The 18,368-nt window shown below is 45.6% G+C and overlaps 1 protein-coding gene, 2 long non-coding RNA genes and 2 other non-coding genes across 5 annotated transcripts; 2 read left to right on the plus strand and 3 right to left on the minus strand.

Moving 5' to 3' along the window:
- Positions 1 to 162: 162 nt before the first annotated feature.
- Positions 163 to 7,092, minus strand: LOC122691293. Its single transcript, XR_006340381.1, has 3 exons — positions 7,054 to 7,092; positions 5,570 to 5,647; positions 163 to 248 (listed from the first exon to the last, which is right to left on the minus strand). It is a non-coding gene; the product is annotated as an uncharacterized LOC122691293 (long non-coding RNA).
- A 364-nt stretch (positions 7,093 to 7,456) lies between these two features.
- TRNAC-GCA lies at positions 7,457 to 7,528 on the plus strand. Its single transcript has one exon. It is a non-coding gene; the product is annotated as a tRNA-Cys (tRNA).
- Positions 7,529 to 7,716: 188 nt separating this feature from the next.
- On the minus strand, positions 7,717 to 14,634 carry LOC122691294. The gene is made up of 3 exons (XR_006340382.1): positions 14,596 to 14,634; positions 13,116 to 13,193; positions 7,717 to 7,802 (listed from the first exon to the last, which is right to left on the minus strand). It is a non-coding gene; the product is annotated as an uncharacterized LOC122691294 (long non-coding RNA).
- Positions 14,635 to 14,998: 364 nt separating this feature from the next.
- On the plus strand, positions 14,999 to 15,070 carry TRNAC-GCA. Its single transcript has one exon. It is a non-coding gene; the product is annotated as a tRNA-Cys (tRNA).
- A 1,823-nt stretch (positions 15,071 to 16,893) lies between these two features.
- Positions 16,894 to 17,397, minus strand: LOC122691291 (60S ribosomal protein L23a). Its single transcript, XM_043897927.1, has one exon. The coding sequence runs from the start codon at positions 17,392 to 17,394 to the stop codon at positions 16,918 to 16,920; it is 477 nt and encodes a 158-aa protein (XP_043753862.1). The 5' UTR covers positions 17,395 to 17,397; the 3' UTR covers positions 16,894 to 16,917.
- Positions 17,398 to 18,368: the final 971 nt, after the last annotated feature.

The following is an 18,368-nucleotide window of genomic DNA, read 5'->3' on the forward strand; positions in this document are numbered from 1 at the left end:
CCACTCCAGTATTTTTGCCTGTGAAATGCCATGGACAGAGGAACTTTGTGGGTTACAGTCCATGGGGGTCACAAAGAGTTGGACACGACTGAGCGACTGAGCAGGAGCACAGGATAAAGGTTGTTTTCAATGCTGAATTAGTCCCTCTAGAATGTGTGCTTCCTCGGACTTCGCGGGCAGTTCAGGGGTTAAGACTCCATGCTTCCAATGCAGCTGGCGGGGCGCAGGTTTCGTCCTTGGTTGGCGAGCTAGGATCCAAAAGGTAAAAAATAAATAAATAAATAAATAAATAAATAAATAAGGAAGAATGTGTGCTTCCTAACATGTTTTTGTTAGTCTGCTGGACAAGTGGATGTTTGGGGCAGGTGGTACCTTGCTGAAAGCTGAGTGCTCTTCTGGCAAGGCCATCCAGATACAGATAGAAAATGGTAGAGCCGGTATTTGAACCTAGGAAACTGAATTCCAAAATCTCTTTTCTTAAGAGATTTCGTTGTGCTGTATTGAGGATATTTGTACTTTTTTGTGTTGCTACAAGTGTCACTGAAGTTTGTAACTGGAAATGAGATGCAATCTAGTGGACCACAGTCAGCACAGTACGTGTATGATGCTTAGACCGTTTAGGATAGAGGATGAAAGTCAAATATCTACACCCCGCCTCAGGGAGGAAGACTGCTCAGGTATGGTCATAGTGAGTCACGAGGGCTGTCATGAGCTGGAGAATATATACCCGCTTGTTGATGTGCTCAAGGGATCAACCATGTATAAACGTGTCAGGGTCTTTGCCAACAGGCGCCAGAAATCTAGATTTTAATGTGAAGTGTCCACTTTCAAACAACGCCATGATGTTAATGACCTTGCTCTGTCCCTTAATGGTTAGATAGAATTCCAATATAATACAGGCTAGGTATCCCTTCAGGAATGAATCCACCCCACCCCCAACACTCTGAGCTTAAAACAATTAAAGCTAACTTTTAGCTCATGCTACTTGGTCAGTGTGGGTCAGCAGGGGCCTCTGCCCTTTCCTGTCTCAGAGAGCCAGTCTGAGGGAGGCTTTATTTGCACAGACATTTTGCATAATAAGTACAGTGGCCAGGAGGGGAATGTGTGGCTTACACGCTGACCCTTGAAGCATCTAACAGAAGTGACAGAGACACTTAGATGCACATTTCGCCGGCCAAAGATAGTCAGTGATCACACTTCCTTTCCAAGGGAGTGGGGAAGTGCAGTCCTCCATGGGCTGGATACTTATGAATATTCCTAATGGCTACCACAGCTCCATCTACTCTGATTTTTCCAGGCAGAAATGTTGGAAGTTTTTGTAATGTAGAATTCAATTTTCAGAGATCTCTAAGAGAAGTTGACTCAAAAAATTATTTGTTTCTTGAAGGATTCAATTTGACTGATCTGGAAAATTCACACTTTGCTCCATCTGGAGTAAAGTCCCTTACTTAAACACTGACGTCTATGAACAGATTAGGAAATCATAGGCTGGATCTATGAAATAATCCTTCACAGAAGTGACGATTTACATATCAGTGTTTATTCCCCAAAGCACTGCTCATATAGCTTCACTTTTGACTTATATTATCTCCTATCTTGTGTAACTTGTCTCATCAACTGCACTGCAAAATAGGAATCCCATCTGATTAATTTAGACTCTGTTATGCCTGGCTCCGCAGACATTGGCTATGTGGATGTTAATTAATTGTATTGGTGTTTATCAATTAGTGATTTTTAAATCATCACAGCTAGCAATCTTGACTTCAGGAGAAGTCAGCGAACTTGAAAATACTTCTGGCAATTCTTAAAAAGTTGCTCATCGTTGATTATGATGAGATCTGAGGGCCAATATTCACTAGTCCCTCAATTTCAAGGGCAGTTTAGGCTTATCCCCTACGAATCACAGGGCGATCAGATATTTTCAGATATTATTTTTCTGTGATGTTTTCACATTTTTTGTTTGTTGGTTTGTTTGTTTGTTTTGGACTGCAAGATTTGGATGAATTGTAAATTTAAAAATTAAGAAAGAAATGTCAGTGCTCAGGAAGCTATTTGACTGCCCAAGATCCTGCAAGGCTCTCAACACCCTCTACTTAAAACACGCCCATCCTCGCTCCTAAACCCACAGCCTTCCTGGATGACCAGATAAAGAGCGATCGTCATTCTCATGAAATGCCAAGTGCTCAGGGACTTGCACGTATGAGGGCCCAGGAACAGTATTTCTACAGTTTAATGGTGGAATTACTCCCCTTGGAGAAAGTTGCTTGAGCACAAGTTACTCATTGATTGAATCTCAACCACGCAAGTATGGGTTCCAGGCTTTGCTGTCAGTTCCTTAGACTAGAAGCCTGCCGTCATTCTTTGCCTCTTGCTCATATTTCCCCTGTCTGTAATGAACTACTGAGCTGCGAAGTCATATCCACTAAAATCTTTCTCCGTTGCAGCTCCTTCTCTCCATCCCCACGGCCATCCTTGTTCCGGTCCTGAGATCGTATACCAGGACACCTACAACAGCCTTCTGATTTGCTCCCCACTCGATCTCCTCAAAAACGCCCTCTAACCCAAAGTAGTCTGGCTAAGGCACAAGCCGTAAAGCATCTTTTCGGAGAGGGCAATGCCAACCCACTCCAGTACTCTTGCCTGGAAAATCCCATGGAGAGACTAGCCTGGTAGGTTGCAGTCCATGGGGTCGCTAAGAGTCGGACACGACTGACCAACTTCACTTTCACTTTTCACCTTCCTGCAGTGGAGAAGGAAATGGCAACCCACTCCAGTCTTCTTGCCTGGAGAATCCCAGGGATGGGGGAGCCAGGTGGGCTGCCACCTGTGGGGTCGCACAGAGTCAGACATGACTGAAGTGACTTAGCAGCAGCAGTAGCAAGCATCTTTTAATTTCATGCCTGCAGTCACCATCTGCAGTGATGTCCGAGCCCCCCCAAAATAAAGTCTGCCACTGTTTCCACTGCTTGCCCATCTATTTGCCATGAAGTGATGAGGCCAGATACAATGATCTTCGTTTTCTGAATGTTGAGCTTTAAGGTAGCTTTTACACTCTCCGCTTTCCCTCTCGTCAAGAGGCTCTATAGTTCTTCTTCCCTTTCTGCCATAAGGGTGGTGTCATCTGCCTATCTGACGTTATTGATATTTCTCCTGGCAGTTTTGATTCCAGCTTGTGCTTCATCCAGCCCGGCATTTCTCGCGATGTACTCTGCATATAAGTTAAATAAGCAAGGTGACAGTATGCAGCCTTGACATACTCCTTTTCCTGTTTGGAACCAGTCTGTTGTTCCAGGTCCAGTTCTGTTTCTTCCTGAGCTGCATACAGGTTTCTCAAGAGGCAGGTCAGGTGGGCTGGTATTCCCATCTCTTTCAGAATTTTCCCCAGTTTATTGTGATACCTACAGTCAAAGGCTTTGGCACAGTCAATAAAGCAGAAATAGGTGTTTCTCTGGTACTCTCTTGCTTTTTCCTTGGTCCAGTGGATGTTGGCAATTTGATCTCTGGTTCCCCTGCCTTTTCTAAATCCAGCTTGAACATCTGGAAGCTCACAGCACATGTATTGTTGAAGCCTGGCTTGGAGAATTTTGAGCATTACTTTACTAGTGTGTGAGATGAGTGCAACTGTGCAGCAGTTTGAACATTCTTTGTCATTGCCTTTCTTTGGGACTGGAATGAAAACTGACCTAACGACCTAGATGTTTTCAATTGCATATGCTAAAAGAACCAGCTTTGCAGTTTCCAAGGGGGGGGGGGGAAAGAAAAGTTTCATTTTAACCAATTTTCTCTGAAGTCCAAGGACTATCATGGCCATCCTGCATCAAAAAGTCATCTTTCCTTTAGGTAGTCATAGTTTCATGCCTAAATTATAGACCAAACAGTGCTCAAATTGACTGTGATATCAGGGGCAGATCAGCTGATAAAAAAGCTTGGATTGTCCCTCTGGAGGGAAGTGAGACCTTGGTCCCATCAGAAGAATAGGAGGGGTTAAGAGAATTTGTAGGAGCGGGGAAAGCTTGGTCCATCCTACATGTACCATAATCTTAAACAATGGTTATTTACTTTACCGAAGTTAAAAAAAAAAAAGAAAAGAAAAGAAAATTATAAAAACAAAGATAAATCACTGAAAGGTAAAGAAATTAATAATCTGTGATTGAAAGCTGCATTCTAAGAAAAGTGTGTTCTCTTAACCTAGAGAGGAGACTAAATTCCAATCTGGTACCAGCTTACCAGATAACAAACAAACAAAAAAATTGTTTATGGGTAAGCTTAGAAAAGTCTTTTCCGTATATCTTGAAGTAGCAGTATTTTTGCAAAGGCATCAGTGTGAAACCACAGAAGGCATGTTGAAAATCTGATTAAATTGAAATTGACAAAGTAAATCTGGTCATTGCTGTGATTTGAAACACTTTAATATGATAACTCAAATTATAACTGACAGCATTTTATCAGAACATATCAGATTTTCATGAATGTCACATAACTTCTAGGATATCTATATTAGTAGCATCAACCATACAATATAACTTGAGAAGATTCAATCACTCCTTCTGAACAACACTTCCCATGTAGTTTAACATGCCAAATGAACTCAGGTTGTTTAATAAATATCTCTCTTTGGGAGGTCTCAGGGGCCCTCTGAAGCATCCCAAAGTTAGCTAGAAGTCAGTTATTTAGGAAGGTTTGTTCACAAATATCAAAAGGGTTTATGACAGTCAGGTAGGCTGTGAAAGAATACTTATCCACTTAGCCAAAGTTAACAAAAGATTTCAAAGGTAAACCTAGGACGGATCATTTAAGAGGTAAAGAAACTTAAAATCCACTAGCAAAGGCAGTTCAACATCTCAAGAAACCTTGTACTAGGCACAAAACTCTTTTCTGGGGGTCCACTTTCCATAAAACCTCCCTATGCCATTCTGTACCCATTCCTTTGCTTCCCCCATCCTGAAACTGCCACCTGTAAGTCAGAACTACTTCTTTTTCCTTCATCAAATGCGATTTCATTCCTCGTACCTTCTTTAATTACAAGTCATACATTTTTCCTTAAGCAACCGAGAGCTGACTTTTATATTGGCATTTTACAGATTGGTGAACATACGTATCAGTGATACTATCAAAAAAAAAAAAAAAAAAAGCTTTCTTACACTGCACATCTCAGCATGGCACCAGACACTATTCATGGATAGCCAAAATCTCTTTAGTTGCTGTGTAAGACGAAGGCCCTGTCAAGTGGTGAATGTTTCAGAACCTTAATTTATGAAATGACCTAGCTATTCAATACACTGTCATCACTTAGTTTAGCACAACCATAGACATTCAGGTAGCCAAGATCTGGAGAAACTATTGTAAATTCAGCTCAGTTCAGTTGCGTCTGACTCTTTGCGACCCCATGGACTGCAGGCTGCCAGGCTTCCCTGTCCATCACCAACTCCCGGGGCTTGCTCAACCTCCTGTCCATCGAGTCAGCGATGCCATCCAACCATCTTATCCTCTGTTGTCCCCTTCTCCTCTGCCTTCAATCGAGACTACTATAGACAGATATTTTAAAGTATAATTATTTTTAATAGCTTACCTAAAAGCTCATATCGCATTTCCATTTTTTAGGAGTGTTTTTGGTTTGTTTTTAGAGGTACTTTCTTTGTTGACCAGTCTGTGAGAGAGATAACAATATAGCAATATTTAAGTTATAGTAAACCTAGGCACTGTGAAAAGTTTATGCTTAATGTTAATGACTCTTAAACATGTCTATATTAGAGTAGTGAAAAAAATAAAATACTAGATATTTACTATTGACTAGTTCCCAATTCACATGAATCCAAAATTCATTTAGGTCCATTTTTTTCTTGTATTTAGAGCTTTTTTTCCCTTGTATTTAGAAATATTAGAGTATTTCTTTGCATTTCTTGAGGGCTTCCTTTTCTTTAGATTATTTAAATAAGAACTCACTCACAGCTTCAGCAATATTATCAAAAAACAGAAGACTCACACTGAGACATACAGAAATCCACACAGAGATCTTCTAGTTTTCCGCCTAAGATTGAAAATATCTCTTTGACTCCCCGTTTTTTGGGGGGACGGGGGTGTTGAAGTTCTCATTTGCCCAAGGCTGAGGTCTCAGGCAAAGTGGGCATTGTTTTCTAAGGAAATGGTTAACTTCAAGCTTTGCCCTAGGCAGGCCTTTGTAACAAGCTCTGTTTTTAATTGATATGCAAAAGAACCAGCTTTACAGTTTCCAAGAAAAAAAGTTTGTTTGTTTTTTTTTTTTAATTTTTATTTTAACCAGTTTTCTCTGGTTCTATAGAACATCATGGCCATCCTAGGTCAGGTCATCGTTCCTTTCTGTAGTCATAGTTTTATCCCTGGATTATAGACAGATCAGCTGACAAATTTTCCATAGTTGAACCTGGGGAAGGATCATTAATGTGGCTGGATTGGAAGGTAAGGGAGGGAAAGCCGTCTGGGAGGAGGGGCCCCGCAGGAGACTGTGGCGGGGGGCGGGGAGCGGGGGGCGGCGTGGAGAGTGCGGGTCGGGTGGGAAAGACGGCTCTCCTCCGCCTTCCCGCCCGCCCCTCCATCCTCGGCCGGGCGCCCCCGCCACCCTTGCCCCGCGCCCGGTGGCGGCGTCTCCGGTGTCCCTCTTCCGCCCGACCTCCCCGCCAAGTTCCCTCGAGGTTGGGTCCGAGGGTTGGGGTGGGGGGGGTGGGGGGGGTGGTGGGATGTGCTCAGCGCGCCCCCACCCCACCGCAGGCGCCTTGCCCGCGGCACCGGCCATGGCTGCCTTCCCCCCAGCCGCAGACCGCACAGCGCGGATCCTCCGGTCGCGTCTTGCGGGCTGTGCGGCGTGACGGCTGGCGGCTCCCCGTCGCTGGGCCGCTTGCCTGCCCGACGCGTCCCGCCGCTGGCCCTGGACCTGTTTGCCTCAGCCGGTCGTCGTCCGCTGCTCTGGGCCTGCCGCGCGGTCGCCAGACGCCTCCTCACGCCCTCCGAGCCTCCGGGCTTGCTCCCGGCCACCCCTCCCCACGCCTCGCGCGGCTGTCTTGTCTCTCGCCCTGTCACCTCTGTCGTGTCCCTGCCCGCTTGGCGCCACGCTTCCCGTCCTCTCTGCCCTTGGTGGTGGAGGGAGGAGGGTGCCTGGGCCGCGGGCGCGGGTAGGGGGCCCCGGTGGTTGAGGGGAGAGGACGGGGTCCCTGGGGGGCGGCCGTACCGGTGTAGGAGGTGGTGGGGGAGGGCTCTGCCCGTTTCGGGGGGATGTGGGGGTGGTCTTTTGGCGTCGGCGGGGACCTCCGGGCGGCGGTCGACCGGCGCACTGGGGGCCCCCATGCGTCACGGGCCCGGCAGGGTCGAGGCCCGCGGGCGGGGACGCGGCGGCGGTGGTGGTGGTCGAAATCCGGCCGGTGGCCCGCAGGGCGTGCCTTGCGCCTCGCCCGCCGCCCCCTCTCCAGGTACCTAGCGAGGGGCTTCCCTGGTGGCTCAGATGGGAAAGCGTCTGCCTGCAGTGCGGGAGACCCAGGTTCGATCCCTGGCTTGGGAAGATCCCCTGGAGTAGGACTTGGCAATCCACTCCAGTATTTTTGCCTGTGAAATGCCATGGACAGAGGAACTTTGTGGGTTACAGTCCATGGGGGTCACAAAGAGTTGGACACGACTGAGCGACTGAGCAGGAGCACAGGATAAAGGTTGTTTTCAATGCTGAATTAGTCCCTCTAGAATGTGTGCTTCCTCGGACTTCGCGGGCAGTTCAGGGGTTAAGACTCCATGCTTCCAATGCAGCTGGCGGGGCGCAGGTTTCGTCCTTGGTTGGCGAGCTAGGATCCAAAAGGTAAAAAATAAATAAATAAATAAATAAATAAATAAATAAGGAAGAATGTGTGCTTCCTAACATGTTTTTGTTAGTCTGCTGGACAAGTGGATGTTTGGGGCAGGTGGTACCTTGCTGAAAGCTGAGTGCTCTTCTGGCAAGGCCATCCAGATACAGATAGAAAATGGTAGAGCCGGTATTTGAACCTAGGAAACTGAATTCCAAAATCTCTTTTCTTAAGAGATTTCGTTGTGCTGTATTGAGGATATTTGTACTTTTTTGTGTTGCTACAAGTGTCACTGAAGTTTGTAACTGGAAATGAGATGCAATCTAGTGGACCACAGTCAGCACAGTACGTGTATGATGCTTAGACCGTTTAGGATAGAGGATGAAAGTCAAATATCTACACCCCGCCTCAGGGAGGAAGACTGCTCAGGTATGGTCATAGTGAGTCACGAGGGCTGTCATGAGCTGGAGAATATATACCCGCTTGTTGATGTGCTCAAGGGATCAACCATGTATAAACGTGTCAGGGTCTTTGCCAACAGGCGCCAGAAATCTAGATTTTAATGTGAAGTGTCCACTTTCAAACAACGCCATGATGTTAATGACCTTGCTCTGTCCCTTAATGGTTAGATAGAATTCCAATATAATACAGGCTAGGTATCCCTTCAGGAATGAATCCACCCCACCCCCAACACTCTGAGCTTAAAACAATTAAAGCTAACTTTTAGCTCATGCTACTTGGTCAGTGTGGGTCAGCAGGGGCCTCTGCCCTTTCCTGTCTCAGAGAGCCAGTCTGAGGGAGGCTTTATTTGCACAGACATTTTGCATAATAAGTACAGTGGCCAGGAGGGGAATGTGTGGCTTACACGCTGACCCTTGAAGCATCTAACAGAAGTGACAGAGACACTTAGATGCACATTTCGCCGGCCAAAGATAGTCAGTGATCACACTTCCTTTCCAAGGGAGTGGGGAAGTGCAGTCCTCCATGGGCTGGATACTTATGAATATTCCTAATGGCTACCACAGCTCCATCTACTCTGATTTTTCCAGGCAGAAATGTTGGAAGTTTTTGTAATGTAGAATTCAATTTTCAGAGATCTCTAAGAGAAGTTGACTCAAAAAATTATTTGTTTCTTGAAGGATTCAATTTGACTGATCTGGAAAATTCACACTTTGCTCCATCTGGAGTAAAGTCCCTTACTTAAACACTGACGTCTATGAACAGATTAGGAAATCATAGGCTGGATCTATGAAATAATCCTTCACAGAAGTGACGATTTACATATCAGTGTTTATTCCCCAAAGCACTGCTCATATAGCTTCACTTTTGACTTATATTATCTCCTATCTTGTGTAACTTGTCTCATCAACTGCACTGCAAAATAGGAATCCCATCTGATTAATTTAGACTCTGTTATGCCTGGCTCCGCAGACATTGGCTATGTGGATGTTAATTAATTGTATTGGTGTTTATCAATTAGTGATTTTTAAATCATCACAGCTAGCAATCTTGACTTCAGGAGAAGTCAGCGAACTTGAAAATACTTCTGGCAATTCTTAAAAAGTTGCTCATCGTTGATTATGATGAGATCTGAGGGCCAATATTCACTAGTCCCTCAATTTCAAGGGCAGTTTAGGCTTATCCCCTACGAATCACAGGGCGATCAGATATTTTCAGATATTATTTTTCTGTGATGTTTTCACATTTTTTGTTTGTTGGTTTGTTTGTTTGTTTTGGACTGCAAGATTTGGATGAATTGTAAATTTAAAAATTAAGAAAGAAATGTCAGTGCTCAGGAAGCTATTTGACTGCCCAAGATCCTGCAAGGCTCTCAACACCCTCTACTTAAAACACGCCCATCCTCGCTCCTAAACCCACAGCCTTCCTGGATGACCAGATAAAGAGCGATCGTCATTCTCATGAAATGCCAAGTGCTCAGGGACTTGCACGTATGAGGGCCCAGGAACCGTATTTCTACAGTTTAATGGTGGAATTACTCCCCTTGGAGAAAGTTGCTTGAGCACAAGTTACTCATTGATTGAATCTCAACCACGCAAGTATGGGTTCCAGGCTTTGCTGTCAGTTCCTTAGACTAGAAGCCTGCCGTCATTCTTTGCCTCTTGCTCATATTTCCCCTGTCTGTAATGAACTACTGAGCTGTGAAGTCATATCCACTAAAATCTTTCTCCGTTGCAGCTCCTTCTCTCCATCCCCACGGCCATCCTTGTTCCGGTCCTGAGATCGTATACCAGGACACCTACAACAGCCTTCTGATTTGCTCCCCACTCGATCTCCTCAAAAACGCCCTCTAACCCAAAGTAGTCTGGCTAAGGCACAAGCCGTAAAGCATCTTTTCGGAGAGGGCAATGCCAACCCACTCCAGTACTCTTGCCTGGAAAATCCCATGGAGAGACTAGCCTGGTAGGTTGCAGTCCATGGGGTCGCTAAGAGTCGGACACGACTGACCAACTTCACTTTCACTTTTCACCTTCCTGCAGTGGAGAAGGAAATGGCAACCCACTCCAGTCTTCTTGCCTGGAGAATCCCAGGGATGGGGGAGCCAGGTGGGCTGCCACCTGTGGGGTCGCACAGAGTCAGACATGACTGAAGTGACTTAGCAGCAGCAGTAGCAAGCATCTTTTAATTTCATGCCTGCAGTCACCATCTGCAGTGATGTCCGAGCCCCCCCAAAATAAAGTCTGCCACTGTTTCCACTGCTTGCCCATCTATTTGCCATGAAGTGATGAGGCCAGATACAATGATCTTCGTTTTCTGAATGTTGAGCTTTAAGGTAGCTTTTACACTCTCCGCTTTCCCTCTCGTCAAGAGGCTCTATAGTTCTTCTTCCCTTTCTGCCATAAGGGTGGTGTCATCTGCCTATCTGACGTTATTGATATTTCTCCTGGCAGTTTTGATTCCAGCTTGTGCTTCATCCAGCCCGGCATTTCTCGCGATGTACTCTGCATATAAGTTAAATAAGCAAGGTGACAGTATGCAGCCTTGACATACTCCTTTTCCTGTTTGGAACCAGTCTGTTGTTCCAGGTCCAGTTCTGTTTCTTCCTGAGCTGCATACAGGTTTCTCAAGAGGCAGGTCAGGTGGGCTGGTATTCCCATCTCTTTCAGAATTTTCCCCAGTTTATTGTGATACCTACAGTCAAAGGCTTTGGCACAGTCAATAAAGCAGAAATAGGTGTTTCTCTGGTACTCTCTTGCTTTTTCCTTGGTCCAGTGGATGTTGGCAATTTGATCTCTGGTTCCCCTGCCTTTTCTAAATCCAGCTTGAACATCTGGAAGCTCACAGCACATGTATTGTTGAAGCCTGGCTTGGAGAATTTTGAGCATTACTTTACTAGTGTGTGAGATGAGTGCAACTGTGCAGCAGTTTGAACATTCTTTGTCATTGCCTTTCTTTGGGACTGGAATGAAAACTGACCTAACGACCTAGATGTTTTCAATTGCATATGCTAAAAGAACCAGCTTTGCAGTTTCCAAGGGGGGGTGGGGGGGGGGAAGAAAAGTTTCATTTTAACCAATTTTCTCTGAAGTCCAAGGACTATCATGGCCATCCTGCATCAAAAAGTCATCTTTCCTTTAGGTAGTCATAGTTTCATGCCTAAATTATAGACCAAACAGTGCTCAAATTGACTGTGATATCAGGGGCAGATCAGCTGATAAAAAAGCTTGGATTGTCCCTCTGGAGGGAAGTGAGACCTTGGTCCCATCAGAAGAATAGGAGGGGTTAAGAGAATTTGTAGGAGCGGGGAAAGCTTGGTCCATCCTACATGTACCATAATCTTAAACAATGGTTATTTACTTTACCGAAGTTAAAAAAAAAAAAAAAAAGAAAATTATAAAAACAAAGATAAATCACTGAAAGGTAAAGAAATTAATAATCTGTGATTGAAAGCTGCATTCTAAGAAAAGTGTGTTCTCTTAACCTAGAGAGGAGACTAAATTCCAATCTGGTACCAGCTTACCAGATAACAAACAAACAAAAAAATTGTTTATGGGTAAGCTTAGAAAAGTCTTTTCCGTATATCTTGAAGTAGCAGTATTTTTGCAAAGGCATCAGTGTGAAACCACAGAAGGCATGTTGAAAATCTGATTAAATTGAAATTGACAAAGTAAATCTGGTCATTGCTGTGATTTGAAACACTTTAATATGATAACTCAAATTATAACTGACAGCATTTTATCAGAACATATCAGATTTTCATGAATGTCACATAACTTCTAGGATATCTATATTAGTAGCATCAACCATACAATATAACTTGAGAAGATTCAATCACTCCTTCTGAACAACACTTCCCATGTAGTTTAACATGCCAAATGAACTCAGGTTGTTTAATAAATATCTCTCTTTGGGAGGTCTCAGGGGCCCTCTGAAGCATCCCAAAGTTAGCTAGAAGTCAGTTATTTAGGAAGGTTTGTTCACAAATATCAAAAGGGTTTATGACAGTCAGGTAGGCTGTGAAAGAATACTTATCCACTTAGCCAAAGTTAACAAAAGATTTCAAAGGTAAACCTAGGACGGATCATTTAAGAGGTAAAGAAACTTAAAGCAAAGGCAGTTCAACATCTCAAGAAACCTTGTACTAGGCACAAAACTCTTTTCTGGGGGTCCACTTTCCATAAAACCTCCCTATGCCATTCTGTACCCATTCCTTTGCTTCCCCCATCCTGAAACTGCCACCTGTAAGTCAGAACTACTTCTTTTTCCTTCATCAAATGCGATTTCATTCCTCGTACCTTCTTTAATTACAAGTCATACATTTTTCCTTAAGCAACCGAGAGCTGACTTTTATATTGGCATTTTACAGATTGGTGAACATACGTATCAGTGATACTATCTAAAAAAAAAAAAAAAAAAGCTTTCTTACACTGCACATCTCAGCATGGCACCAGACACTATTCATGGATAGCCAAAATCTCTTTAGTTGCTGTGTAAGACGAAGGCCCTGTCAAGTGGTGAATGTTTCAGAACCTTAATTTATGAAATGACCTAGCTATTCAATACACTGTCATCACTTAGTTTAGCACAACCATAGACATTCAGGTAGCCAAGATCTGGAGAAACTATTGTAAATTCAGCTCAGTTCAGTTGCGTCTGACTCTTTGCGACCCCATGGACTGCAGGCTGCCAGGCTTCCCTGTCCATCACCAACTCCCGGGGCTTGCTCAACCTCCTGTCCATCGAGTCAGCGATGCCATCCAACCATCTTATCCTCTGTTGTCCCCTTCTCCTCTGCCTTCAATCGAGACTACTATAGACAGATATTTTAAAGTATAATTATTTTTAATAGCTTACCTAAAAGCTCATATCGCATTTCCATTTTTTAGGAGTGTTTTTGGTTTGTTTTTAGAGGTACTTTCTTTGTTGACCAGTCTGTGAGAGAGATAACAATATAGCAATATTTAAGTTATAGTAAACCTAGGCACTGTGAAAAGTTTATGCTTAATGTTAATGACTCTTAAACATGTCTATATTAGAGTAGTGAAAAAAATAAAATACTAGATATTTACTATTGACTAGTTCCCAATTCACATGAATCCAAAATTCATTTAGGTCCATTTTTTTCTTGTATTTAGAGCTTTTTTTCCCTTGTATTTAGAAATATTAGAGTATTTCTTTGCATTTCTTGAGGGCTTCCTTTTCTTTAGATTATTTAAATAAGAACTCACTCACAGCTTCAGCAATATTATCAAAAAACAGAAGACTCACACTGAGACATACAGAAATCCACACAGAGATCTTCTAGTTTTCCGCCTAAGATTGAAAATATCTCTTTGACTCCCCGTTTTTTGGGGGGACGGGGGTGTTGAAGTTCTCATTTGCCCAAGGCTGAGGTCTCAGGCAAAGTGGGCATTGTTTTCTAAGGAAATGGTTAACTTCAAGCTTTGCCCTAGGCAGGCCTTTGTAACAAGCTCTGTTTTTAATTGATATGCAAAAGAACCAGCTTTACAGTTTCCAAGAAAAAAAGTTTGTTTGTTTGTTTTTTTTTTAATTTTTATTTTAACCAGTTTTCTCTGGTTCTATAGAACATCATGGCCATCCTAGGTCAGGTCATCGTTCCTTTCTGTAGTCATAGTTTTATCCCTGGATTATAGACAGATCAGCTGACAAATTTTCCATAGTTGAACCTGGGGAAGGATCATTAATGTGGCTGGATTGGAAGGTAAGGGAGGGAAAGCCGTCTGGGAGGAGGGGCCCCGCGGGAGACTGTGGCGGGGGGCGGGGGGCGGCGTGGAGAGTGCGGGTCGGGTGGGAAAGACGGCTCTCCTCCGCCTTCCCGCCCGCCCCTCCATCCTCGGCCGGGCGCCCCCGCCACCCTTGCCCCGCGCCCGGTGGCGGCGTCTCCGGTGTCCCTCTTCCGCCCGACCTCCCCGCCAAGTTCCCTCGAGGTTGGGTCCGAGGGTTGGGGTGGGGGGGGTGGGGGGGGGTGGTGGGATGTGCTCAGCGCGCCCCCACCCCACCGCAGGCGCCTTGCCCGCGGCACCGGCCATGGCTGCCTTCCCCCCAGCCGCAGACCGCACAGCGCGGATCCTCCGGTCGCGTCTTGCGGGCTGTGCGGCGTGACGGCTGGCGGCTCCCCGTCGCTGGGCCGCTTGCCTGCCCGACGCGTCCCGCCGCTGGCCCTGGACCTGTTTGCCTCAGCCGGTCGTCGTCCGCTGCTCTGGGCCTGCCGCGCGGTCGCCAGACGCCTCCTCACGCCCTCCGAGCCTCCGGGCTTGCTCCCGGCCACCCCTCCCCACGCCTCGCGCGGCTGTCTTGTCTCTCGCCCTGTCACCTCTGTCGTGTCCCTGCCCGCTTGGCGCCACGCTTCCCGTCCTCTCTGCCCTTGGTGGTGGAGGGAGGAGGGTGCCTGGGCCGCGGGCGCGGGTAGGGGGCCCCGGTGGTTGAGGGGAGAGGACGGGGTCCCTGGGGGGCGGCCGTACCGGTGTAGGAGGTGGTGGGGGAGGGCTCTGCCCGTTTCGGGGGGATGTGGGGGTGGTCTTTTGGCGTCGGCGGGGACCTCCGGGCGGCGGTCGACCGGCGCACTGGGGGCCCCCATGCGTCACGGGCCCGGCAGGGTCGAGGCCCGCGGGCGGGGACGCGGCGGCGGTGGTGGTGGTCGAAATCCGGCCGGTGGCCCGCAGGGCGTGCCTTGCGCCTCGCCCGCCGCCCCCTCTCCAGGTACCTAGCGAGGGGCTTCCCTGGTGGCTCAGATGGGAAAGCGTCTGCCTGCAGTGCGGGAGACCCAGGTTCGATCCCTGGCTTGGGAAGATCCCCTGGAGTAGGACTTGGCAATCCACTCCAGTATTTTTGCCTGTGAAATGCCATGGACAGAGGAACTTTGTGGGTTACAGTCCATGGGGGTCACAAAGAGTTGGACACGACTGAGCGACTGAGCAGGAGCACAGGATAAAGGTTGTTTTCAATGCTGAATTAGTCCCTCTAGAATGTGTGCTTCCTCGGACTTCGCGGGCAGTTCAGGGGTTAAGACTCCATGCTTCCAATGCAGCTGGCGGGGCGCAGGTTTCGTCCTTGGTTGGCGAGCTAGGATCCAAAAGGTAAAAAATAAATAAATAAATAAATAAATAAATAAATAAATAAATAAATAAGGAAGAATGTGTGCTTCCTAACATGTTTTTGTTAGTCTGCTGGACAAGTGGATGTTTGGGGCAGGTGGTACCTTGCTGAAAGCTGAGTGCTCTTCTGGCAAGGCCATCCAGATACAGATAGAAAATGGTAGAGCCGGTATTTGAACCTAGGAAACTGAATTCCAAAATCTCTTTTCTTAAGAGATTTCGTTGTGCTGTATTGAGGATATTTGTACTTTTTTGTGTTGCTACAAGTGTCACTGAAGTTTGTAACTGGAAATGAGATGCAATCTAGTGGACCACAGTCAGCACAGTACGTGTATGATGCTTAGACCGTTTAGGATAGAGGATGAAAGTCAAATATCTACACCCCGCCTCAGGGAGGAAGACTGCTCAGGTATGGTCATAGTGAGTCACGAGGGCTGTCATGAGCTGGAGAATATATACCCGCTTGTTGATGTGCTCAAGGGATCAACCATGTACAAACATGTCAGGGTTTTTGCCAACAGGCGCCAGAAATCTAGATTTTAATGTGAAGTGTCCACTTTCAAACAACGCCATGATGTTAATGACCTTGCTCTGTCCGTTAATGGTTAGATAGAATTCCAATATAATGCAGGCTAGGTATCCCTTCAGGAATGAATCCACCCCACCCCCAACACTCTGAGCTTAAAACAATTAAAGCTAACTTTTAGCTCATGCTACTTGGTCAGTGTGGGTCAGCAGGGGCCTCTGCCCTTTCCTGTCTCAGAGAGCCAGTCTGAGGGAGGCTTTATTTGCACAGACATTTTGCATAATAAGTACAGTGGCCAGGAGGGGAATGTGTGGCTTACACGCTGACCCTTGAAGCGTCTAACAGAAGTGACAGAGACACTTAGATGCACATTTCGCCGGCCAAAGATAGTCAGTGATCACACTTCCTTTCCAAGGGAGTGGGGAAGTGCAGTCCTCCATGGGCTGGATACTTATGAATATTCCTAATGGCTACCACAGCTCCATCTACTCTGATTTTTCCAGGCAGAAATGTTGGAAGTGTTTGTAATGTAGAATTCAATTTTCAGAGATCTCTAAGAGAAGTTGACTCAAAAAATTATTTGTTTCTTGAAGGATTCAATTTGACGGATCTGGAAAATTCACACTTTGCTCCATCTGGAGTAAAGTCCCTTACTTAAACACTGACGTCTATGAACAGATTAGGAAATCATAGGCTGGATCTATGAAATAATCCTTCACAGAAGTGACGATTTACATATCAGTGTTTATTCCCCAAAGCACTGCTCATATAGCTTCACTTTTGACTTATATTATCTCCTATCTTGTGTAACTTGTCTCATCAACTGCACTGCAAAATAGGAATCCCATCTGATTAATTTAGACTCTGTTATGCCTGGCTCCGCAGACATTGGCTATGTGGATGTTAATTAATTGTATTGGTGTTTATCAATTAGTGATTTTTATTTTTTATTTATTTATTTTTTTTTTTTTACATAGAGAAAACTTATATTTGGAATTAGCCAGCTGGACTCAGTTTAGATGATCCCAATTTTGTTGGCAACATCCAAAGCATCATAGTCAGGAGCCAGTCGAACATATGCCTTCTTCTCTCCATCAGGCCTGATCAGAGTATTGACCTTAGCCACGTCAATGTCATAGAGCTTCTTCACAGCCTGTTTAATTTGGTGCTTGTTGGCCTTGACATCCACAATGAATACCAGTGTGTTGTTGTCTTCTATTTTCTTCATGGCTGACTCAGTGGTGAGGGGGAATTTGATGATGGCATAGTGGTCAAGTTTGTTTCTCCTGGGGGCGCTCTTCCGAGGATATTTGGGCTGCCTCCTGAGCCGCAGTGTTTTGGGCCGCCGGAAGGTGGGTGACGTCCGGATCTTCTTTTTCTTGTGGCTGTGGACACCTTTCAACACTGCTTTCTTGGCCTTCAAAGCCTTTGCTTTGGCTTCAGCTTTAGGAGGGGCAGGGGCTTCCTTCTTCGCCTTCGGCGCCATCTTCATGAAAAGCCAATTAGTGATTTTTAAATCATCACAGCTAGCAATCTTGACTTCAGGAGAAGTCAGCGAACTTGAAAATACTTCTGGCAATTCTTAAAAAGTTGCTCATCGTTGATTATGATGAGATCTGAGGGCCAATATTCACTAGTCCCTCAATTTCAAGGGCAGTTTAGGCTTATCCCCTACGAATCACAGGGCGATCAGATATTTTCAGATATTATTTTTCTGTGATGTTTTCACATTTTTTGTTTGTTGGTTTGTTTGTTTGTTTTGGACTGCAAGATTTGGATGAATTGTAAATTTAAAAATTAAGAAAGAAATGTCAGTGCTCAGGAAGCTATTTGACTGCCCAAGATCCTGCAAGGCTCTCAACACCCTCTACTTAAAACACGCCCATCCTCGCTCCTAAACCCACAGCCTTCCTGGATGACCAGATAAAGAGCGATCGTCATTCTCATGAAATGCCAAGTGCTCAGGGACTTGCACGTATGAGGGCCCAGGAACAGTATTTCTACAGTTTAATGGTGGAATTACTCCCCTTGGAGAAAGTTGCTTGAGCACAAGTTACTCATTGATTGAATCTCAACCACGCAAGTATGGGTTCCAGGCTTTGCTGTCAGTTCCTTAGACTAGAAGCCTGCCGTCATTCTTTGCCTCTTGCTCATATTTCCCCTGTCTGTAATGAACTACTGAGCTGCGAAGTCATATCCACTAAAATCTTTCTCCGTTGCAGCTCCTTCTCTCCATCCCCACGGCCATCCTTGTTCCGGTCCTGAGATCGTATACCAGGACACCTACCACAGCCTTCTGATTTGCTCCCCACTCGATCTCCTCAAAAACGCCCTCTAACCCAAAGTAGTCTGGCTAAGGCACAAGCCGTAAAGCATCTTTTCGGAGAGGGCAATGCCAACCCACTCCAGTACTCTTGCCTGGAAAATCCCATGGAGAGACTAGCCTGGTAGGTTGCAGTCCATGGG

This window comes from Cervus elaphus, unplaced genomic scaffold (assembly GCF_910594005.1).
Source record: "Cervus elaphus unplaced genomic scaffold, mCerEla1.1, whole genome shotgun sequence".
In the NCBI taxonomy this organism is placed as follows: domain Eukaryota; kingdom Metazoa; phylum Chordata; class Mammalia; order Artiodactyla; family Cervidae; genus Cervus; species Cervus elaphus.